The 23,409-nt window shown below is 40.2% G+C and overlaps 4 protein-coding genes across 4 annotated transcripts; all 4 read left to right on the top strand.

The window, feature by feature from the left end:
- The first annotated feature begins 1,053 nt into the window (after nt 1–1,053).
- On the top strand, nt 1,054–10,974 carry LOC110050016 (ZP domain-containing protein-like). The gene is made up of 8 exons (XM_089285595.1): nt 1,054–6,463; nt 6,827–7,107; nt 7,520–7,720; nt 7,846–8,040; nt 8,154–8,279; nt 8,391–8,976; nt 9,089–9,387; nt 9,618–10,974. Exons 6-8 carry the CDS (start codon nt 8,426–8,428, stop codon nt 9,752–9,754), a joined length of 987 nt encoding a protein of 328 aa, XP_089141721.1. The 5' UTR covers nt 1,054–6,463; nt 6,827–7,107; nt 7,520–7,720; nt 7,846–8,040; nt 8,154–8,279; nt 8,391–8,425; the 3' UTR covers nt 9,755–10,974.
- LOC149116007 (uncharacterized) lies at nt 1,173–1,839 on the top strand. Its single transcript, XM_089285739.1, has 2 exons — nt 1,173–1,385; nt 1,468–1,839. The coding sequence occupies exons 1-2, from the start codon at nt 1,173–1,175 to the stop codon at nt 1,837–1,839; spliced, it is 585 nt and encodes a 194-aa protein (XP_089141865.1).
- On the top strand, nt 3,386–4,480 carry LOC149116006 (uncharacterized). Its single transcript, XM_089285738.1, has 3 exons — nt 3,386–3,702; nt 3,863–4,080; nt 4,230–4,480. Exons 1-3 carry the CDS (start codon nt 3,386–3,388, stop codon nt 4,478–4,480), a joined length of 786 nt encoding a protein of 261 aa, XP_089141864.1.
- Nucleotides 10,975–20,479: 9,505 nt separating the features above from the next.
- LOC149116005 (ZP domain-containing protein-like) lies at nt 20,480–23,033 on the top strand. The gene is made up of 5 exons (XM_089283874.1): nt 20,480–20,670; nt 20,766–20,891; nt 21,065–21,647; nt 21,819–22,117; nt 22,313–23,033. The coding sequence occupies exons 1-5, from the start codon at nt 20,547–20,549 to the stop codon at nt 22,447–22,449; spliced, it is 1,269 nt and encodes a 422-aa protein (XP_089140000.1). The 5' UTR covers nt 20,480–20,546; the 3' UTR covers nt 22,450–23,033.
- Nucleotides 23,034–23,409: the final 376 nt, after the last annotated feature.

The raw sequence follows: 23,409 nt of genomic DNA, 5'->3' as shown, positions 1-23,409 counted from the left end.
CTCTTGATTATCCTTTCTGCGTCAGAAGCCTCAGAAACTGAAAGAAGATTCATCATTTCTTAAGCAAACGTGTTTCGCCAAACACAACCTAGAATGACAGATGTCCGTTGATTTTGTGGCTTCATATTGCTTAATTAAAATGTACGGATTCAATTTACCTCCATTCCTCTGATGAGCACCTTTTCTCCAATAAAGGTTGTCGCTATTAAAAAGAAGTTTTTTTCTAGTTTCAAGTAAGAGATTGGCTCTTGTCTCTTTAACTTGCCTTGTACTTTCAGAGTGAAAAGTTTTCAATTTACGGTTTTCTCGGTAATTAAAATAAACCTTGAATAGCAAGCTTTCAGACAAAAAAAGAAAATTCAAAGACTGGGTGGCTTGTAAATTTCTCACAAATGGCTTTTTACTGAGACTTGTCCTGGCATTCGCCATTTCAGGGTCAGTTGAGGGTAGGTCCTGTTTTTTTTTCTGTGCGATAAGCGAACAATCTGAGTCGACAGTGATTGAGCCGAACATTTTTCAGCCAGACGTTTTCTTGTAAGCTAGCTAGGCCGTTAACGGATCAACTAAAACAGGAGTCGACCGAGAGAAAGTCATCTGACGGAAGTCTTAATTTTTGATCTGTTATATTTATTACAGACTATGTTTTCTTCGGCTCTGCAGTCTGCAGCCCTTGCCCCTAATTCTAAGCTTAACAAGCGAGCAAGAATGAGCGAGGAGCAGGATAAAAAGCTCTTTACGCACCCTTAGCCCTTTTCATTCGCTCTTCTTCAATCCCCTGGCGGGTTTCAGTTTGCTCGCGCCCTCCACGCTCTAAATAGTAACTAGGTGGTGAACAGAATATTTTTAAAGTTGACCTTGTATCACGAGAACTTGGGATAGGCAATACATAAACAATACCTTCCATTTGGCTTGAAAATATGCTTGGATATTTGTCCGCAGACATTATCTGTTCCGAGGAGAGGGAAACCTGTGAGCTTTGAGGAACAGATATTGTATAGCTCTTGTGTAGTTTGTGGATCTGTGGAATGTTGTGAGCTGTGTAACCTCTCCACCAGTCGTTTTTCAGAGTTCAGTTTGGATGAAACACGTTGTTAATCGCTGGATCAAAAGGAGTTGCGTTCTCGAGTTTTGGCCCCAGAATATTACATTGGCGACGAGGTACGGACAAAAACATGGCATTGATCGGGAAGATGGAGGAATACAACGAGAACGACAGCTGGATTGAGTATACCGAACGACTCGAATACTACTTCGCGGCGAGCGAGATTAGGGACAACAACAAGAAACGGGCGGTTCTGCTCGGCGTATGTGGAGGGAAAACGTACAAACCCATCAGGAATTTGGTTAATTCAAGGAAGCCAACGAACAAGTCGTTTGCAGAGCTGGTAAATCTGGTAAAGAATCATTTGAATCATAGACCATCGACAATCGCGTATCGCTTCAAATTTAACAGCCTCTTTTCGTCAGCAAGGAGAAACAATACAACAGTACGTCGCCGAACTGAGGAATTTATCGGAGCACTGCGAATTTGTGACCAGTTGCAAAAAAATTCTTCTCGATCAAGTGGTTTGCGGTGTGAAAAACGAACGCGGACAGCGGAGATTGCTCGCCGAAAGTCAACTGGACGTTAAGAAGACAATAGAATTAGCCATCGGGATGAAAACGACCGACAAGAATACACGTGATTTGAAGAATGGGAAACCCCCAGTTAAGCGCGTGACTAAGGACCGACCGAAAGAATCCTTAGGTTGTGGAACTCGGTCTCACGATGCCGATAAGTGCAGGTATACAGACGAGGAGTGCAGTGCTATAAATGCCGTAACAAGGGTCACAAAGTGAACAAATGTCGCAATAACCTTTCGAAATGGTAGAAAATCTGGAAACACGCATCACATGGAGACAACAGAAGAAGCGGGAGAGGAAGAATGAAGAAACTACACGATGTATACGATGTAATAAAGATTGATTGATGTTTCACATGACCGCTAAGAAGAGAGAACCGTATCAAGTTCAGTTACAACTAAATGGAGTTCGGACGAGTATGAGAGTGGACACCGGAGCCGTTGCTAAATCATCAATGAAAAACCTACAAGAGAATCAGATTGAAGGGAATCTGGTGAGGAACCGACCCCAAATGGAAACTGCTAAAATGAAACTCTAAACGTAGACTGGTGAGTTAGTCAACTTTGAACGTTATTGTGAAACATGAGAAACAAGAAGTTGAACTGCAAACACTCGTAGGGAAAGATCCGGGCCCAATTTACTGGGAGGGCAATGGTTGAGAGTTCTTACACTCAACTACAAGGAGTTGTTCAAAATGGAAGTGGACAAAAACAACCAAGCGTCTTCACTTGGAAAATGATAGACCAGTACTCGGAAGTGTTTAAAGAAGGACTTGGCACATTCAAATGTCCAAAGGTAAAGATCCAAGTGGAACCAGAGGCACATCAAAGTTTTTAAAAGCAATACCGATGACATGCGCCATCACAGTGAAGTCTGAAGTTGAACTCAAGAGGCTAAAGATGAGGGAACAATTTAACCCGTTCAGTTCTCGGAATGGGCAGCTCCCATTGTACCTATTTTGAAACCAGAGGACTCAATTCGCATCTGCGGAGACTACAAATCAACTGTCAATCAAGTGTCGAAGCTGTACAGTTATCCTATCCCGAAGGTTGAAGATCTCCTAGCAACACTAGGAGGAGGTGAAAAAGTCACTAAATTGGATATGAGCCAAGCCTACCAGCAGTTACGCTTAGATGATGAATCGAAACAACACACCACCATCAACATGCACAGGGTTATTCCAGTGCACTCACCTATCCTGTGTATATCATCAGCACCAGGCATATTTCAGCGGAACATGGAGAATCTACTGCAAAACATTTCTTACGCAGTCGTATGGGTGGACGATGTCCTAGTGTCTGGAGCCAGTGACAAAGATCACTAAAACAACCTGAAAGTAGTCTTGAAACAACTAGCAAGCGCTGGCTTAAGACTTTGGAAAAACAAGTGTGTGTTCATAGAACCTCAACTAACCTGCCTGGGTCACAAGGTCAGCAAGGAAGGTATTAAATCGTTGGAAGACAAGGTCGACGTCATCTCCAATGCACCAGCGCCCAAGAACGTGTCAGAGCTAAAATGGTACCTAGGAATGATCAAAAACAACCAGAAAATTCTATCTAACTTGTCAAGCGTGTTGGCTCCATTGAATGAGTTGCCGCGTAAAGGGACCCGCTGATATTGGGGTGAAGAGCAAAAGGAAGAATTCCAGAAGTCGAAAGAATTCCTAAAGTCCTCTAGACTCCTAGTCCACTACGACAGTCAGGAGTTAACCTTGGCATGTGATGCATCACAACATTGCTTAGGAGCTGTCCTCTCGCGTCGAATGGATGATGGCTCAGAGCACGAAATTGCGTATGCTGCCAGGACCCTGTCCAATGCAAAAAGTATGTTTAATCTTGAGAGAGAAGCCTTCGCCCTGACGTTCAGCGTGAAGAAATACATTTATGGTAGACATTTTAACTTATTGACCGACTACAAACCATCGGAATCATTGTTTAATGAGAATATGGCCACACCAACTATGGCAGCAGCTGGAATTCAGCGTTGGACCCTGACTCTGGCTGCCTACCGATACTCCATTGAGTACAAACCAGGACTAGAACATGCCAATGCTCATGCCCTTAGCCGAAGGAAATGCCGGTTAGTCGTCCGAATACTCCGTTGCCTACAGAAACTGTGTTGCAATGGAACTTCTCAATTCGACGCCACTGAGCGTGATTGAGATAAGAACCGGAACTAGATGTGATCCGATACTGTCAGAAGTGATCAAGTATGTTCAGCAAGGTTGGCCCAATCACAGCTCAGATGAAGCATTGCAAGAAGCCCTATTTCAACAGGGAAGATTAATTAAGTGTTCAAGATGGATGTTTGCTATGGTGCAATCGAGTGGTGATCCCCCTAAAAAAAGAGCAAGAGTGGTAGAAGAGTTACACGAGTCACCCTGGAATTTGCCGTATGAAGGCATTGGCGATAAGTTATGCGTGGTGGCCAACAATGGATACAGACTTGGAGCAGAATGTGTGCCAGTGTAGTCCCTGCCAAGAAAACAGAAAGTTGCCGCCAGAACCTCTTTTACATCTCTGGGAATGATCTCATAAACCCTGGATTCGACTTCACCTAGACTATGTAGGTTCGTTTTTTGGAAGAATGTTTCTCATCATTGATAGTTAATCACTTCAAGGAGGCTTTTCCAATGAACACGTCGACGTCCTATCATCTAGGAACGTTTAAGACAAACGTTGTCTTCACAGACAATGACACCAAGTTCGCCAGCAAAGAGTTTGAAGATTTTCTCAGACAGAACGGGATCCATCGCATCAGAACCGAGCCAAATCACCCAGCATCTAATGGAGTGACTGAGAGAGCGGTACAAACACTCAAGGAGGGAATGAAGAAGATGAATGGAGGAAATGTGTAGAAGCAAGCTTCAAGAGTTATAGCTCGTTACAGAATCACCCCTAAGACTCAGAGAGAAGTCTTGGCTGCAGAATTGCTCCTAGGAAGGAAACGCAAATTACGACTAGACCTAGTCTACCCGGAAGTTGAAGGAAAGTCCGGGGAAGCTATTCTTCTCAGAAACAGGCACAGGACTGGCACGATAAAGAACGTACCATGTGGGAAGGAGAAGCAGTTTACGCAAGCAACCGCAGAAGAGGACCAAAATGAATACCTGAGGCCCATTTCTCGAAAGGCCCGGAAACCGCAAAGCCATTTTTAGTTCATCTGTATCTAAAAACAGAGAGGTTTATGCGTCTGAAACGTCTTGTATGAAGGGTACCTCCGTTTGGCATATGTGAATAAAACAGCTCTGTAATCAGAAGATTTGAGATTTTGCTATAGCTCTCCGAGTGCGTAAACCTTTCGGGACATTCGAGAAACGGGCCCCTGAGTCGACCGTTCCAACGTCGCTTGCGAGAAAAACTGGAAGATGGAGACCGTCGCGAGGACACCAAGACCACCTGACACCGCAGTCCAGCGTTCCGCAAGTGCGTACTGCTGATCAAGAGGTTCCTGCAGACCCCATTCCAGTATCGCATGCAACTGAACAGTCATAATTGCAGCTGGTAGAAGTCCCAATGGAGCCAGCCGAGCCTGTTCAATCACCTCCTAAAGGCATCCCAGGAAAGCGCTATCCTACTAGGAACAGACACGCCCCTCAATACTTGGCTGATTTTGTTGCTAAGTGAATTATTAGGTTATTGGGACAGAAACACTTAAGAACTGCGGGCTAAGTTTTGTAGTGATTTGTTCTAATAGTTTTCACGGCTTAGTGGGGGAGTGTGGCATGTTGTGAGCTGTGTGGCCGCTCCTCCAGTAATTTTCCAGAGTTCAGTTTGGATGAAACACGTTGTTAGTCGCTGGAATTAGAAGGAGTTGAGTTCTCGAGTTTTGGCTGGTTTATTGGCCCCAGAATACTACAGGATCCATTGTAATAACTGTTTTATTAATCTTTTCTACTAGGAGCGTGGAAGAATCTGATTGGTACTTGGACCGACAAAGGCTTATCATGGACAGGAAGTATTCCCTACAATAGCGCTCAATGGCACTTCGGACCAGGCTTCAGATATTCCAACTTTTTGTTAACAGGGAATCGCATAGCAGTCTATTCATACCTAAGCGTAAAAATGTTCAAAGGCAATATTTCCCTATTATTATATGGCTCTGTCTCAAGTACTGGGAACTACCTAATTCACAAATTTGACCAGCTAAAATCGACATGAAAGCGGTCTAGATTTTCCCATCCAGACCGGCAGCTAGACCGGTAATTTTTTGGCAGTGAAAAAGTTGCAAACTAAAATGCAAAATCATTGACTATTTTCTTCTAACAATATTTATTTCGGGAAGTGCCAAAAAGCCTGATGAAAAAAAAAGGAAAGAGCACGAGCAAACTTTGGCAGAATTAAATTCAGGCTATCGCCGTTCGCAAACAAAATGTTTGTAATGTTAGTACAAACCAGTTATATTAAACGAATTAAATTGTTCTTGCTTACCATATAATAAACATCTTATTAACCAAGCTCAGTTGGTCTGTATGGGAGAATGTGAGGTCTGTACACACGATCTCGGTCAAGATTCTCTTATACAGACCTCCTGCTGGTTAAAGAGAGCTAAATATTAGACTTGCTTTGCGTGAAAAAAAACTCGCTTTGGGTGTTCATATCCCCTTGAATGCTGCTAAATGTTAATATTTTAGTAGTTCCTTTGCGACAGTAGCGGCGTGAAACGAGAGCTGAAGGTGTCTCTGTGCTTTTGAACCATAACTAACCATTTTGTGATTCATAAGTTTCTAATGACGATCGATTTTCTTATTTTAAGTGATCACTAGTCGTGTACAAGTGTTAAGTGGCAAGGCTTGTGGTCACATCTTTAAATACAAACCAGGAAGTGCGAGGACACAATCGTAAGTATTTTGTAACATTTTTCAATCATTCAGAGATTAGCTATAGCTCGGGAGTCAAATTTTTTTTACAAGAAAAGACGAAAAGTAAGTTACCCTTCTTCTTCTCTTGATTCGTGCTATTACTTAACAATCCTTTCCTTTTCTAGGTTGGGTTTGGTAACTAGCTCTAATCCAATCCAATCCATTCATTTATTATTCCATTCATCCATTCACTAAACATTCTTCTAGTCCGTAGAAATTAGAGTCATTATAAGTCGATGGCAGGGTGTTTTTCGGGTCTTATGAATGAAATTAATTTAATTTCTGATTTTTCAGTTACATCAATCGAGGGCAAAACATTTTCCGCTTTTTTTCTTTTAACAGCCAGGTAACAAAAGCATGGGGATATTTCTTTTGGGGCGGTGATTCTATGTACATAACAAGTTCTGGACCAGAGAGCAGTCCAAAAATCAAATTTCCAGTATCTTCTGGTGTCTGGTATAAACTTAAGTCCGTAGTCAGAGGTGCTAACGTAAAAATATACGTCAATGACAACTTGGCCAAGGAAATAACAATGTCAGGAAGCGGAGCTGATGATAAAAGCAACAATTATGTGGGAATATGGTGTCACAACAAAACTCCGATAAAGGGCGACAGTTTTCAAGGTAATAAAAAATAAAAAGTTTATCACATTTATTTATGGGCAAAATTGGTATCTGAGTTTCCAAAAATAATCTATTGAGCAATCAGATTGGCACGATTAAATCAAAGGAAATAAGTTTAAACAGGATAATGGACTAGGTCAAAGGACTCGAGTGACGAAAGTCGGAATAGGCGAGTCTTGCTTGCTGGTTGGGCAATTAAGTAAGGCAACTTCCTGTCTCTTGTTTTGCACCGTGTAAAACTACCAAAACTCAACCACTTTCAAAAAATTCAACAAAACAAATTTCAAATTTATATCACTTCAAAAATGGAACTTTTTACGAGATAATCACACTGAAGTCTAATTCCATCACAATACACAAACAAACAACAAACCAAAGAACTGTCTTTGAAATGTATATGATGCATTTCCAGTTACAGTACCGAGTTGTCCAGCTCTTACCGTTGGCCGCCTTGTCAAAGCATCACCGAACAGTTGTCTGACGTCACAGGTGAAAACCAACACGAAATGTTCGTTCTCGTGTCCACAGAGATACCAGCTACAAGGTCCATCTTATAAGCAGTGTGGAGCAAATGGTCAGTGGACGGACAGAGCTAAATCGGTTTCATGCATTGGTTAGTGTATTGCTTCAATAGTCATATTTTTTTACCGAGTTAAGATATACATAAACAGCAATTCTAATTTATTTTGATGCGCGCGCCTCGCTGTATATTTGACTAAGTTTTTCTTCAATTTTTAGTTGTACAGTGTCCAGTTCTTACTGTTGGCCGACTTGTCAGAGCTACACCGAAAAGCTGTATGACGTCACAAATGAAAATCACCAGTAATTGCTCGTTCTCATGCCCAGAGGGATAACATCTACAAGGTCCATCTTATAAACAGTGTGGGGCAAATGCTCAGTGGACCGATAGTGCTAAGTCAGTCTCGTGCAAAGGTGAGCTTAAGATCACAGGTGTTATCGTAACGACTGCTACTACTCACCGCTAGTTCCCTTTTTTCTCATTTTCTCTGATTCTGTGAATAATACATGAACAATATTCCGTTCAGATATTGACGAGTGCACGGTGTCAAATGGCGGCTGCAGTCACAAGTGTGTTAATACTGCAGGAGGCTACAAATGTGAATGTCCAGATCCGGAATTGAGCTTAGCATTGGACAACAGTACATGTCATGGTAATCAACTGATGTGAATTTTTAATGCAAGACAAAACTAAGAAAATAAATGGTTTTAGGTTGAAACTTGTAAGCTCTGTTTGTAACTTATTTTAATTCGTATCCTTTTAGCACCAGGTGTTGACGTTCAGTGCAACAGCGACAACATGACAATCACCATTCCCAAGTCCCTTCTCCGTGGTATTGACCGCGAGCATATTCGACTGCTGGACACTACATGCAAAGCAAAAGAAACAAGCGCTGACTTCTCTCTAACAACACCGCTAACTGGCTGTAATACAAGACGCAAGCAAACAGCTTCAGCTATTGTCTACTCCAACACAGTCTTGGAAATCCCTGTGGCTGCTGAAGATGTCGTGACACGCGTGCGTGAAATAGAAATACAGTTCAGCTGTTTTTATTCCAAGTATGGCGTGGTATCATCGGTTGGTTGGAAGCCAAGTAACAGGAAACTTGTGTTCAGTGATGAAGGCAAAGGAAACTTTACACTTTCTCTGAACATGTTTCCTGACAAGAGATTCGTGAGTCCTTACACGAAGGATGATTTTCCTGTTCCTGTGGTGCTATGTAAACTTCTGTTCTTTGAGGCATCAGTGACATCAGGTGACAACCAGCTGTCAATCATAGCGAATAGATGCTATGCCACGCCCACTCAGGATCAGAAGAATTCCTTGAAATACGAATTTATAACGAAAGGGTATGTTCAGAATCATTAGTTCTCTCTCCGCATCTGTCTGTTACTTACAATGTGGTTTAACATAAGACGGCGGTGCTGTGCGGCGACTAATTTTTGATTTTACATTTATTAGATGCCCAAATGACATTACTGTGAAGTACCATTCTGCGCCTTCAGTCAGTGCACAGCGGTTTAGCCTGGAAGCCTTCAAGTTCATTGCTGACCATCCATTTGTGTTCGTTCACTGTCACGTGATTGTATGTAACGGAACCGACAGAGACTCTAAGTGCGCAAAGAAATGTCCATCAAGTGGCCGAAGAAGACGTGAAGTCAGTGATCACGCTACTGGCGCGTACTATTTGGCTCAGGGCCCACTCCATCTGGCACGAGAGAAACGAGAGGAAAAGCGCGGGAATGTCCAGGAAAAAAGTGGTATGTAAGCCAAGCGTGGAATTCTAAAACTGTAAGATAACATAAGTAGTTTAAAATCTTCAAACTTTAAAAGCGTAGTAAATTACGTTTTGATGAAATTTTTTCATGTGAAGTGTTTTTGTTTTGTTTTGTCGATTAGATCTTTCCTCGCTATGCAGTTCGATTCATAGTAGAAGCCTGATTAAAATTTCCTCTCAGGAATCACACATTTTTTCTCTCTTTCTTTTTAGGTTCCAGTCCTGTCTTCCTGATGGCTCTGCTTGTGATGTGCGTGGCTTGCTTGGTCGGTACAGCGGCGATGATCTACAAGAAGTCACGTGACAAGTCCGCTGGCTATGCTATGCTTGCCAGCGGTGAAAAGGAGTGAAACATGTTCACTGACTTAAACTGAACTGGACTTAAGATACTTTAAGGCTACTCGAGCTTGAGATATGCATTGCGTGTTTAAACTGGTTAATACTCCCTATGAATTAACCTTTTTGTAACAAAAAGAATCATATTTTTTGCTGCTTGACAGATTCACCCATCGTTGGCCATTTCTGGATATAGCCCTTAAGCTTGTCAGGCAAGGCTGCATTTCCTTTGATTGAAGAATAAGACGTGGTAAATCTTGAAAAATGCCTGTAAAACAATATAATATTCTGAGGTAAATGAAATTTAACAAGAAGCAGATTTACCATACTTAGAAATTTTTAAAACAAAATCTTCCCACCATCGTTTTTCTTCGCGTTTATCTCTGCTAAATGTCAGTGACTGCATATCTTAAGTTCAAATTTATCCTTAATGTCTAGATTCTGAGTGGTCTTGAAAGCTAAATGCTTTAGTCTTCCTAGTTAAAAACCTTTAGTTTTCGAGTTTACTCACAATCTTTACACTTTACCGGATTGTCGAAAAAAAAAAGATTTAATTAAGGGTGCTACGCTTTTTTTTACGTATTTTGGAAGGTGTAGAAACGGATAACTACCTCTTAATAACCAAAGGGAAACAGAAATGGAGAGCAATTTTGAAAGAACCAATAAGATTCTGCAACCTTTGTTTTACACCACTTATAAAAGGTTGTCGCTATTCGTGGAGAAAAAAATGAGACTCCAGAACTATTGTTGGTTCGTCTTGTAGGATTCTGACGGAGACCAGAGTTTATTTACGTCACCCTTTGTTGCCTGTGTTGGTTCAGAGATCGGCAACAGAAAGATGAATGGAAGGTTCTGGTATAAATTGCTATCATGCATGTGCTGTCATACATTTGTTAAAGGAGTATTTAAGTAACACCTTGACGTCTTCCCTGGGTATAGAATTAATAATATTTGTTTACAGGTAGCCAAAAGTAAATTTTAAAAAAGTCAAAATTGGTGTTCAGCTTTGACGACATATCCATCTTTCTGTGTGGGAAACAGAAATTTTGTAGCGGGAACATAAATGGTTGTTTCCAATTCTAGACGGGAACAAATCAGGCGGAGGAAGATTTCATGCCAGTGACTGATGAGATATTTAGTTGTTAACTGTAATAGTCAGGTGTGGTGTTGGAAGCTTGGTGCTGTTTAAAATAAGATCAATAAAACATTCAATTGCATTTCATGCCATGGAAAAGTATTTGCATCGTGGTATCCTGCGCGGCGTGCTTCCTGGAGTAAATTTTATTGGACCATTTTATTAATTTTGTATATAAAGAAAATATATAAAGACCTGAATTGTGTTTTTCATTTTATCAGCTGTACGTTTGTGGAAAATGCTGGCGGCGTAGCTGGATGTTCCGGTGGGCTATTGTGGCGTGAAATGATCGGCGAAACCGTGTTCACAGGAGCCCATCACTAGGAGCGTACAAGCCATATTTACTGCAGGCATAGATCAGAGCTCGTTTCCATTGCGTTTGTCTGAGTCACAGGTGATGCTTAATTTGGGTCAAATTTGTCAAGATTCCGGAGCAAAACTTTGAAAGCCAGCATCAGTTCCAGCCTAATCCCAGTAATACATTCTTTTAAATTCTTTTCTCTACACCTACAAATTAAGGTTGAAATTATGTAAGGTTTATATGAAATATTTCATATATGAACTGCGGTTATAGATGAAAGTGAAGAATGATCCTCGCAGTTAATTTTCCAATTTAAGCAACTGGAAAGAAGAAGCCTGAAAAAAATCAGGGCTTCAACGGGATTCGAACCCGTGACCTCCGCGATACCGGTGCGATGCTCTACCAACTGAGCTATGAAGTCACACATTGGGAGCGAGGTCAATTAATTGAGTTCATGTCTTCCCGTGAGGAGTGAAATGATGTAAGGTTTATATGAAATGTTTCATATATGAACTGCGGTTATAGATGAAAGTGAAGAATGATCCGCGCAGTTAATTTTCCAATTTAAGCAACTGGAAAGAAAGAGCATCGCACCGGTATCGCGGAGGTCACGGGTTCGAATCCCGTTGAAGCCCTGATTTTTTTCAGGCTTCTTCTTTCCAGTTGCTTAAATTGGAAAATTAACTGCGATGATCATTCTTCACTTTCTTTTAAGGTTGAAATTGTTAACCACAAAATAAACTATGGATTGTCTATCGTCTGTTTTACCATTAAGGAGAAGGAGTATGAATTAAACAAAAATGGAGTTAGAAAGCAGAAAATAATTTTTACTTACAGGGTTTCAAGATCTCGTTTCCTGCTGACAAGTGCAGCCCTGCATTTGTTGAGTAAGACCCAGTCAAGAGTTAGACCCTCGAGTTCCTCTTCACAACCTGGAAAAAAGATATCAATAAAAGAAAGTCTTCACAAGCCAAGTGGCCAAAACTGTCAGAAGTATCCAGGTTTCTATAGCGTGAAGAGACTAGGAGTCTCCCCCCTCCATTCCACCTGAATAAGATATCAGTCTATCTTTCTTTCCCCACCCACTCCTCCCCAGAACATTTTGACAGGATTCCTTAGCAGTTCATTAGTGCTCATTGAGACGTCTAGAGGGAGAAGGTGCTGAGAGTTCAGATACTGACCTTTCGTTTTCTTTTTTTACTTTGTTCGTTCTCGTTATAGGTTGCATTGCTGTTTGTACGGAAATATCCCTCTCGTCCCACTTTCTTTCTTTTCTCTCCTCGTCTTGGCAAGCCTATGACTGAAACCTGGCATATTTCACTGATTGAGAGCAAGAGACGATGGTCTAAGCTTAGATCATTGTCTCTTGCAGAGAGGTATGAAGAAAAGCTTTTCAACCAGTGTCTTGTTGTTCCTTTGAAAATTCCGCTCTTCCTTTTTCGATTTTTTCCTGAGATCAAGGGCTAACTTGTAATTTCGTGAGCGTATCTGATGATTCGATCTAGTGCCTTCCATACATTGATCCTCTTCCCAAATAACAATAGATCTTCGTAATAGTGAAATAAGCACAATCACAAGCATGAGCAAAAAAAAGAAGCATGTCCGTTTTTCTTGTGCTTGCGCTTGTGCTTATTTCACTAGTGTTATGTGATCTCACAAGTGTGAACCATTGAGGCTGTGGGCTCACGCGATTTTTCTTTTCTCTTGATACTTTTTTGGAGAAAAACCTCGAAATTTTCTATCTATAAGTGATGAAAATATGGTATTTGACCCGTGTTCAAAAACTTGTCATTACATAATTACATCATTGCGCAATCAAAAGCCTTATTGTCACGTCAATAAATAAGCCCGAAACTTCTAGCCAAGCAGCACAGCGGACTTCCAAGTTAAAACTCGAACCTGTTATGTACGCTGAACGTAAACTGAAACTTTAAAAATGGCGGCCGATGTTTACTTCGATGAAAAGGTTTAGTGATCGGCCTTCATTTCCCGAATTGTCGGCATTTCCAGATGTCACGGGCTCAGAAAAAAAAGTTGTTTTAACCGATATTAAATTGTGTTTGGAACCACGAAAACAACTTGTAAGACACAATATTTTCGATCACTTTATAAAGCGCTGGAGTGTGAGCTTTACAAAGTGAGCAATGTGGACACCGAGTGGTGGGTGGGGGGGGGGGGGGGAGGACTCCCATATGAAAAGGTCGGTTATACTTTTCGTAAAATTTGAATTAAACCCCTAAAGAAGATCAATCTAGGCGTGGCTCAAGCTTTATTTGACCCCTGAAAGATACCACTTAAAACAGAATAGGCTTGATTACCATCTGCTGTTCGGGAAAGAAACCCGCGCTAGTAGACCGGACTCGAGAGAGCGGCGGAAATCGAGTCTAAATACGGAAACGATAGCGGTTTTTTCATTGTTATTTCTTCGAGTGCGCTGTAAAAGACACTTTGACATCTAATAGTCAGGAACACCCTAAGTGAGACCAGGACAGGCCTTGTTACACGCCTAAGCGAAACGACGAGCATCCCCGACCTCTTTATATGGGAGTCTCTTCCCCTGGGTGGACACTCACTAGTGTTCTCAGTGGGAGCCAAGTTAAGAATGTTCTACTCACACTCCAGTCCTGACAACAAACGAAGTATGGCGCACTTGGCAGAATTTACCGTGAATGATAAAGTCGTTCAGGAACAGTGAGAAAACTTTAACGTACAGTAGTCCGTTTCGAATGTTACTAGCTAGGCAAAACTGTCTTTATATTAAAAGTTTGTGGAAGCTGGAATTGTTTCATTGTTCTAACTTGGGAAGGAAGAATGAATCAAGGTAGGCCACATACCTCCTAGTTGAGAATTTCATCACTGTTTAAACTCTAAGATTGAATTCACTGTGCGGTGGCCATGATGTATGTTGCTTCTTTAAAACTGCCTATCGCGTGCGCCCTGTGAGTTACCTTTGACGTTTTAAAAATTTTCGCCCGTGCCGCGCCGCGAGGAATACAGTAAAAACCCACGAGTAAGAAACTAGATTTAAAGAACCTGCTAGACCCCCTCTGTACAAGAACCTGTTAAGCCTAAAACTACAAAAAGGTTCTTATTTTCTGAATCATAGGAAAAAATTCACTAAATTGGACAAATAGCATTTTGCCATCCTTTATACACTGTTAATGTTGAGAAAGCATGTAATGTTATGTACAAAAGTAAGACTTCCACATGACCATTTATGTAGTAAGCACTTCTTTTTTCAATAAAAGTCATTCTTGCATTAATGAATACGTTTTATGCTAATTTTAAGTAAGGAATAGGGTGAAAACCACTAAATTTGAATGCTTACCTAAAATTATTTTCTTAAGAAAATAAGAACCCATTTAATAACCTAAGTAGCCTAAATGTTCAGCTGTTAGATACCATTTATGTAAAAACCTGTCTAGCCTTTTCAACTCGGCAAAATGCAAGTTCTTACTCGCGGCTATTTACTATAATCCTCAGAAAGAAACCTTGATTTCGTCGGCAGTCACAGTCTAAGTTTTTTTTATATATCTGAGCTTTCTGGGCGGGACCGAAGGACTAAGGACTGGCAAAATTGTGTCCCACAAGTAACAACGAATTTATCAACCCTAGGCAGAACATATCACCAGCCAGTGTGATCCAGGCTGAAGTTGTTTATTTTGGTCTTTAACTTTTTCCTGTTGAGAATGTTAAACAGCAAAATTGAATTTGAGTTTATATCAGTTCAATTACCATTACCTAGGCTTCTAGGGTTGCAATGCTGGGCACTAGAATGTATCTGTTTGACTTTATTGTCAATAAACGTTAGTTTTGTTGCTCTGAATCAACTCCGATTGCCAAATACTCACTGTAAATAGACACAATCTAGTCTCCTAATTAATCAGCCATATCGCCCTGCTCACAAGTATTTTGAGACCTTGCGTCAGCATTAGGTTTGATAAACATATCATCTCTATTTCTAAACATTTTATTAACCTGATTATTATTAACTTCCAGTGAGATCGCGCTATTCGTATGATTTTGTTCGTTATTCAGTTGCATGGGTCGCACTAGAAGGAATTTTTTTTCTGGTCGGTCCCAAGACCCAAAAATATCGGCAGTGACCAATTTATTTTGGGTTCGTTTACCGGTCTCACATGAAGTCACGCGACAAAGCTAAATTGAGTTTAAAAATTGATTAAAAAGGAAATTATATATCTATGAAATACAATTTTTCTAGATCAATACAACATAAGAGGACAATCAAAGTATATCTAAGTATTATATTTCTAGAAAAGTAATGGCTAAAATGAAAACTAAGAGAGTTCTTTAAAATGGAAAGCGACGTGGCTTCTTTTACTGATGTGGGTAACTCATTACAAAGAATCGCGCCTGAAAATCGAAATGTGTTTTTCCCTAGCGGTAACTTAGGGTTCGGTAAGTAAATGTCGTTCCTTTGTCTTGTCTTGTAAGTGTGAATAGTGCAATTTCTAGTAAAATAATCCTATAAATAGTAGTGTGTTCGTATTATTATTTTCGTATTATTACTTCCTGAAAATTCCGTGGCTTTTGCGCAGATGCGGCCAAGTTGCATGTTAAATTAAGTCAGTACAGAGAAATATTAACAGCAGTGTCACTCCAAATTAAGAGGTTTTATTTTCCATTCCTTGCGCACAGTTCTAGTTTCTATAGGCTTGTTACAAAGAAGAAGTTTTTAAAATAATTTAGGGTCCATACAGGCAAAAGTTTTTCAGGTTAAATAAAACATTTTTATTAAAGTTTGACAACTAAAGTTTGTCACGATGATCCACTGCATGAGTTATTTGAGGCAATAAAACCGTTTCGTACGTGGCTTATTTGAACAAGCTAACTCGAGAAAATAACCCGTTACGGCCTTGGATTCATCAACCTCATAACACATAGACGTATTTATTATTGACCGCTTTATTAATCAAGACGGAAATGATATCTATAAACTTACTGCACTCACCTTTTTCGCAATACTTTTACACGGTTCGCAGAGAAGTCGAATTTACACTCCCAAGAGACTGTTTTTAAAGCCTTAAATCATGTGGCTCTTTCTGACATGGCTGTTTCTAACCGGTTGTCTATAATATTTGTTTTACTCGTGGGATTCTCAGTGATGGTGTTATTCTCAAGGCGGGTTGATTGGACAAAGACTAGGATGTAAAAGATTGAAATTTCGGAGTGGTTAAGCTTGAGCGCCTAATATCACCATGATCGTATACCTGATAAACTTTCCACGATAAACATACCATAAGTGTACGTAAGGCACACCTGAATACTGGTGTGGTGAACTCGGAAAAAGAAGTTTGATGCGAGTGGATCGTTTTCACTGACTCTTTTTTTTGTATCCGTTGTCTGAAGAATATGTTTAATTTAATAAGAAAGTATGTGCAACACGAAGTTAAGAAGTAGGTTAGTCCCGTTTTTCGGTGGATTTTATTTCAGGGTTTAATTTGGAAATACAACTTTTAAGCTTCAAGCATGTTTAGGATTATATTTGTAGGGGATGCCAGGTCTGAAAATCTTAAGCTATTTACAAGAATGTCGCATGATAAAATTCTCCAAACATATAACGATATTAAACACCATGCAGAGAGACTTGCGAGCAGAGACGAATTTCCGGCTCTTGTTTCACGCCGCCTCGCCATTATTAAAAACAACTGACTAATCTATGAAAGCAGTGAAGCGAGAGTAGAGGAAAACACTTCTCTTAAATAGATTAACTGGCTTTAGTTCATATCACTAAAAAAGCACACTTCTTTTTTTCAACGGACAATGACGATATTGTGCATTCAATCGATTTATTTAGGAGTATGTCCTGATAACTGGATTCACATGCAAGGGTCGTGCTACAAATTCTCTTCAAAGGCTTTGAATTGGAATGCAGCAAAATCCGCCTGTGAAGCACTCGGTTCCGATCTTGTGGTGATAAATTCACAAACTGAACAACAAGCAGTTATCTCACAAATACCAGAAAGTCAGAGAACGTGGATTGGCATGCACAGGAATCCCAAGGACAAGTCTCGCTGGCTGTGGGTTGACGGATCACGTCCAACGAACACTCACTGGTATAAAGGAGAACCTAATGGTCTTCATGAGGAGTGTGCAGAAATTTTTCCCAAGTTACATGGATGGAAATGAAATGACTACTCGTGCTCATTTGCATCCCCGTACGTTTGTGAAACCAGAGGTATGTCTATGGCATTTGGGTGTTAAAACTAGTTTACTTACATAGTTCTTTTCAGTCATAAATCTTGTGTTCTCGTTCCATTCAGGAGGCTCCATTTTAAGTATTTCCTTCATATCCGGGAAAAGAAAAGACTAAAACACTCTTAATCACAAATCAAAGTGGCTCATGATGAGCCACTTAACTTGGAAAGTCGATCGTCTGTAAACAGTGGCAATTTTGATGCCACTGACTTGAGGTTCTAATCCTTACGTTTAGTTAAAGCCCACGGGCATTGTCAACAAATAGTGCAAAACGCAACGGTAAGAGAATACATGAGGAAATGTGACACTGTTGAAAACATTCAGCAAGTAATAATTCCCATTTTCATTCCTACTTTTTTCGTTCTTTATTTTCCCAGCCAGTATCAGTGATTTTTTTGTTTTTCTTTGTTACCTTTTAAGATATCTTAGAAATTAAAAAAACATGTGTCTAACGTAGAGCCACTATATAACAAGGACAGCAACACGTCTAGTTCGTTCAACAATGGTAAGCCCTGTTCGGCGGGAAAATACGAATACCCCGTGTTGTAATAACTTCTTTTCTTTTCTTTTCTTTTTTGTTTTATTCCTTCCCTCTCCAAGGTGATATTAAAGACTACAGAACTCCCAGCCTTGTGTAATGTCTTTTCTTCTATTTATTAGCTATTTGTTCATATCATTTCGCTATGTCCATATTTATGTGTATTTATTTACAATACCATATAAACAAATAAATAAATAAATAAATAGCGAAACGCGAATTCTCCTCAATTCTTTTGTCTGTTGATCTTCTGAACTTTTCATCACGGCTTAAATCATTCGAAAATCATACAGTTCATCAATTTTGTGAAAGAAAGGCAGTCCCGCGCGCACTTGTAGACCCGACTCGCGTACTTGGGCAGCGGAAATCAAGCCTAAAAACAGAAATTAAATGAGAGCGTGTCTTTTATTATCATTATTTCTTCGAGTGCACCCTAAAGGGTACTTTGACAGCTAAAACTGATGACGTTTCGTCATCAACACTCCAAGTGAGCCCAGAATCCTTGATCTGTCCCCGAGACGACGAGCGTGCCCGACCTTTTCATATGGGAATCCCCCCACCCCCCATCCCCCGGGGTTCGAACAGTCGCAGTCTAAGGCCGTTTTACAGTCGCTTGCACCGTGTCAAGTTAGGTATTCTTTGAATTTCTGACGCAAGTACTCAATATAAATGATCTACATTGAATAGATTTTCGAAGGAACGTTTTTATATAAAGAAGGCTCATAGATGCTAACTATATAACGAGCTCATTACCCAACGGGGTCCGCTTATCAGGTTTAACTGTACTCGATTGCCCCAAAGGAAGATATTGAAAATCACAAAATTGATGAGCTGTATGAATTTTCGAATGATTCAAGCGGTGATTAAAAGTTTTAGATGATCAACAGACAAGAGGATTGAGGAGAATTCGAACGACGCGTTTCGCTATTATTTATGCGGTCTTGTAAATAAATAAATACGGACATGGCGAAATGATATGAACAAATATTTGATAAATAGAAGAAAAAACATTACACAAGAATGGGAGTTCTGCAGTAAGTAATATCGCCTTGGAAAGGGAAGAAAAAAAAAGAAAAAAAAAAAAAGGTTATTACAACACGGGGTATTCGTATTTGGTCACCCGGCTAAGAAGGAACCCTGCCAAGCAGGGTTCAACTTTGTTGAGCGGACGAGATGCGGTGCTGCCCTTGTGGTATTACGAATCTACGTTGGCAACATTTTTTTCAATTTCTAAGATATCGCAAAGGTAACAAAAAAAGAAAAACAAATCACTGATATTGGCCGGGAAAATACAGAACGAAAAAAAATAGGAATGAAAATGAGTATGATTACTTGCCTTGGTGATTGGACAAGAAGCGATATTTTCTTTATACTTGCCTTGGACGAGGATCATCGATAACTTCATGAATGTTTTCAACAGTGTCACATTATTCTCTCACTGTTGCGTTTTGCACTTTTTCTTAGCAATGCTACTGGGCTTTAATTTCAACTTAACCTACGGATTAAAACCTCAAGTCAGTGGCCTCAAAATTGCCACAGACGATCCTTTTTCCAAGTTGAGTGGCTCATAGCTACTTTGATTTAATTGTCAGCTAACACGTGCCAAAAGCTTTCTTTGAGGAGTGGTGTGCAAGTTTCTCCATCGCATTGTCTGTCTTCCATTCAAAAGTATGGATCCGTCTGTTCTTTTTCTTGCGCCCACGGATATCAGCTCAGCGGTCCTTCGTCTACTCAGTGCGGAGGAGGTGGGGCCTGGAGCGCACAAGTGAACCTGGTCAGTTGTAAAGGTATGACTGCTGTGGTTCATGTAATATTTTATTAACATCTTTAGTTTAACATTAATCTCGACTGCATATAAGATTTTTGTCTGAAACAATAAAAACAACTCAATTTGAAATTGGCCTCGTCTTTCCTGTCATTTACTGTGGAATGATGTTGATAAATTGCTGCCACAACGTTGCATATGCCTGTGATTTGGAAGAAAAACTGTTTTTAAGCCAAGATTCCCTTTAGTTGTGGCTAAAATGTAAACCTTTCAAATGTGCCATTAAAATTATTTTAGCGTCATTAATGTGTTGTACCTCGTCAGTTTATGTTGTACTGTGATTTCAGTTGTAAACTGTTCAGTTGTAAGTGTTGACCGCCTCGTCAAGACATCCCACGGACTGGAAATCATCTTTAATATTAATAGTGATCCCTTCAAACCAAATGCTGTGGTATATTGAAAAATCCCCTTCAAGAATTTCTGCTGTAGATAGTAGTACTATCTGCAGAACTCGTTTGAGTCCTAACTATAAACCTCTCATTAAATATAACTGTTTATTCTATTTTTATTTTTGTAATTTAAAATATCAGGACACTCTACTCCAAAACTATTCTAGGCCTGATAGCAGGGAGATGTTCAATAGGCATGGTCAAAGGAAATCATTGCAGTTAACTTCATCACATTTTTGAATTGATGGAGTCCATAGAAATTTATCTTAACACTGATAAACAAACTATCGTATCTCGATCGTCAGTTTATGTTGTATAGTGTTTTCAGTTGTACACTGTACAGTTCTAAGCGTCGGCCGCCTTGTCAATACATCCCCGGACAAATGCCTGACGTCACAGATGTACTTCAACACCACTTGCTCGTTCGCATGCCCGCAAGGATACCAGCTACAAGGTCCATCTTATAAGCAGTGTGGCGCAAATGGTCAGTGGACGGAAAGTGCTAAATCAGTTTCATGCAAAGGTGAGCTTCAGATCGCAGGTGTTACCGCATGACTACCACTAGAGTTCTGTTTATCTTTTTGAAAACGTAATAACATGGACAATGTCTTTCTGTAGATATCAACGAGTGCACGGTATCAAATGGCGGTTGCAGTCACAAGTGTCTTAATACTGTTGGAGGCTACAAATGTGAATGTCCAGACCCGGAACTGAGCTTAGGATTGGACAACAAGACGTGCCAGGGTAAATGTCCATTGAAAACTCATAGTATTACCACAAAAACGGATTACACCTTTTTGTGTACAATTTCTACCTTTTCAGGTCGCTCTACATGTGCAATACAACATGTGCACAGTCCTATCATTTTCAAATACTAAAGTACATGTTTCTTTCGCGTTTCCCCTGTATCACTTCAGCTCCGGGTGTTGTTCAGTGCAAAAGCGACAATATGACCATCATCATCCCCAAGTCCCTCCTCCGTGGTATTGACCGCGATCATATTCGACTCCTGGACACCGCATGCAAAGCTAAAGAAACGAGGGCTGACTTCTCTCTAACAACACCGCTGACTGGCTGTAACACAACACGCAGGCAGACACCTACAGCTATTGTTTACTCCAACACGGTTTTGGAAATCCCTGTGGCTGCTGAGGATGCCATAACACGCGTGCGTGAAATAGAAATACAGTTCAGCTGTTTTTATTCCAAGTATGGCGTGGTATCATCGGTTGGTTGGAAGCCAAGTAACAGGAAACTTGTGTTCAGTGATGAAGGCAAAGGAAACTTTACACTTTCTCTGAACATGTTTCCTGACAAGAGATTCGTGAGTCCTTACACGAAGGATGATTTCTCTGTTGCCGTGGTGCTGCGTAAACTTTTGTTCTTTGAAATATCAGTGATATCAAGTGACAAGCAGCTCTCAATCATAGCTGATCAATGTTTTGCCACCCCCACTCAGGATCAGAAAAATTCCTTGAAGTATGAGTTTATTAGAAAAGGGTATGTGACTGGTTCATTCCTTGCTAAGACCGCGCCGGGGGAAAGGATGGTATCAGAGAATTATTCCTAGATTAGGGGTTAAATATTCAAATTTTAAAAAGTATCTCAACTACGGTCATCGCCCATTTTAGCTATAGGGAGTGAAGTTTGAAATAATTGTTTTTCTCTTAGATGCCCAAACGACGCCACTGTAAAATACCATCCAGCGCCCTCGGTCAGTGCTCAGCGGTTTAGCTTGGAAGCTTTCAAGTTCATTGCTGACCATCCGTTTATTTTCGTTCACTGTCACGTGATAGTATGCAACGCAACAGACCCAGGCTCCAAGTGCACAAAGAAATGTCAATCAAGCGGCCGAGGAAGACGTGAAGTGAGCGATCAAGCTACTCGTACCTACTATTTGGCCCAAGGCCCACTCCACTTGGCACGGGAGAAACGAAAGGAAAAGTATGAGAATGTACTCAATAAAAGGGGTATGTAAAATTATAAGATATATTTAAAATTCTTAAAAGCATTCAATTATACGCTGAAAGCAAAATGCAATGTTTGTGTCTATTCTTGCTTGTTGTAATCGTTAGATGATCTGTATATTCGGAGAACTGCATAGAATTTAGAAGCTTTGACTTTAATTCTATGACGTCGTCTTGCCATTTGTGATTTTTTTCTAGGTTCCAGTCCTGTCTTGCTGATGTCTTTGTTTGTCATGTGCCTTGCTTGCTTGGCCGGAACGGTGTTGATGATATTCAAGAAGTCACGCGACAAGCCTTCTGGGTATGCTCTGCTTGTCAGTGGAGATCCGAAGTGAAGCATGCTGGGTGAAAACAACTGAACTGTACAGATTTAAAGAGTATTAGAGCATGAGATGTACAAGTATAGTACCAGTTGAAAGTCGCAGCAAATCTTTAGCAAATACATTCGAAGCTCTGTTAAGCGACCACCTCGGCAGTTTTCAAAACGTGATAACGTAAGCTGTCGTAAAAAATAATTACAGAACCTGGTTACAGAACCTGGTTGCTTACCAAAGCTTTTAGAATAAAGCTTTGAACCATATTGTGCATCGTTTTAGTTAAACCTCAAACGAATCAGAATCTTTGAGAGGTAGCTCACGACAGCTTAATCCTATTTAGCCTGGGGAAGCTTAACGGGCCAAAACTGAATTCATACTTTTCTTACGTTAACGACACGTAAAATAGACTTAGTGATCATATTTTAATGATTTTTTCGAATCGGCGTCGTATATGTTTCTGCCGAACATCATGTCAGACATTTTAAACTATGACGTCATTTAGGTAGCAGGTGACGTCATGATTAACAGGTTAGTATCGTTCAAGAGGGCATTAACCCCGGGCTAAATAGGGTTAAAAACAATGCCCAATGCCCAAAGGTTGGTGCAGGCACTTAGAGGAGCGATCGATCACAAGATCTTTTGAGGTACTTTTCAAAAGGGGTTTTACAATAGTGGTCGTAACTAAACTTACGAGAGTGGTCACAAGTAGAACTTAGAATGTATTAAATATTTCAATCGCTGGAAAACTTTCAGCCCCTAAATACACGAAAGCTTTTCATTTTTAAAGACGTTCTTTGAAACCCGGTAACGTAACTTCGTCCAATCTGAAAAGTAGTCTGGTATCGAAAAGATGTTTGGACTAAATTTTCACTTTGATAATACCACGTGTTTTTATAAAATCAATTGAAAGTTTGACTTCCTTGATCAAATGATGCTCGGAAATTCTCCTGGTAAACGGAGATAATTTTTATATCTCAT

Source organism: Orbicella faveolata, unplaced genomic scaffold, assembly GCF_042242905.1.
Source record: "Orbicella faveolata isolate gen_17 unplaced genomic scaffold, um_ofav_v1 contig_13, whole genome shotgun sequence".
Classification (NCBI taxonomy): Eukaryota; Metazoa; Cnidaria; class Anthozoa; order Scleractinia; family Merulinidae; genus Orbicella; species Orbicella faveolata.
The sequence above is the reverse complement of the archived record's forward strand: the minus strand, read 5'-3'. Positions and strand labels throughout refer to the sequence as shown.

Excerpts from the sequence above, each read along its gene's own strand:
- LOC149116007 (XM_089285739.1), top strand. The coding sequence starts at position 1,173 with ATGGCATTGATCGGGAAGATGGAGGAATACAACGAGAACGACAGCTGG. Across the intron at positions 1,386-1,467 it reads ACAAGTCGTTTGCAGAGCTG|CAAGGAGAAACAATACAACA; the intron begins GTAAATCTGGTA and ends TCTTTTCGTCAG.
- LOC149116006 (XM_089285738.1), top strand. The coding sequence starts at position 3,386 with ATGGATGATGGCTCAGAGCACGAAATTGCGTATGCTGCCAGGACCCTG. Across the intron at positions 3,703-3,862 it reads CTTAGCCGAAGGAAATGCCG|CTCAGATGAAGCATTGCAAG; the intron begins GTTAGTCGTCCG and ends GCCCAATCACAG. Across the intron at positions 4,081-4,229 it reads ATACAGACTTGGAGCAGAAT|TTAATCACTTCAAGGAGGCT; the intron begins GTGTGCCAGTGT and ends CATCATTGATAG.
- LOC110050016 (XM_089285595.1), top strand. The coding sequence starts at position 8,426 with ATGACAATCACCATTCCCAAGTCCCTTCTCCGTGGTATTGACCGCGAG. Across the intron at positions 8,977-9,088 it reads TACGAATTTATAACGAAAGG|ATGCCCAAATGACATTACTG; the intron begins GTATGTTCAGAA and ends TACATTTATTAG. Across the intron at positions 9,388-9,617 it reads GAATGTCCAGGAAAAAAGTG|GTTCCAGTCCTGTCTTCCTG; the intron begins GTATGTAAGCCA and ends CTTTCTTTTTAG.
- LOC149116005 (XM_089283874.1), top strand. The coding sequence starts at position 20,547 with ATGTACTTCAACACCACTTGCTCGTTCGCATGCCCGCAAGGATACCAG. Across the intron at positions 20,671-20,765 it reads TAAATCAGTTTCATGCAAAG|ATATCAACGAGTGCACGGTA; the intron begins GTGAGCTTCAGA and ends GTCTTTCTGTAG. Across the intron at positions 20,892-21,064 it reads GGACAACAAGACGTGCCAGG|CTCCGGGTGTTGTTCAGTGC; the intron begins GTAAATGTCCAT and ends GTATCACTTCAG.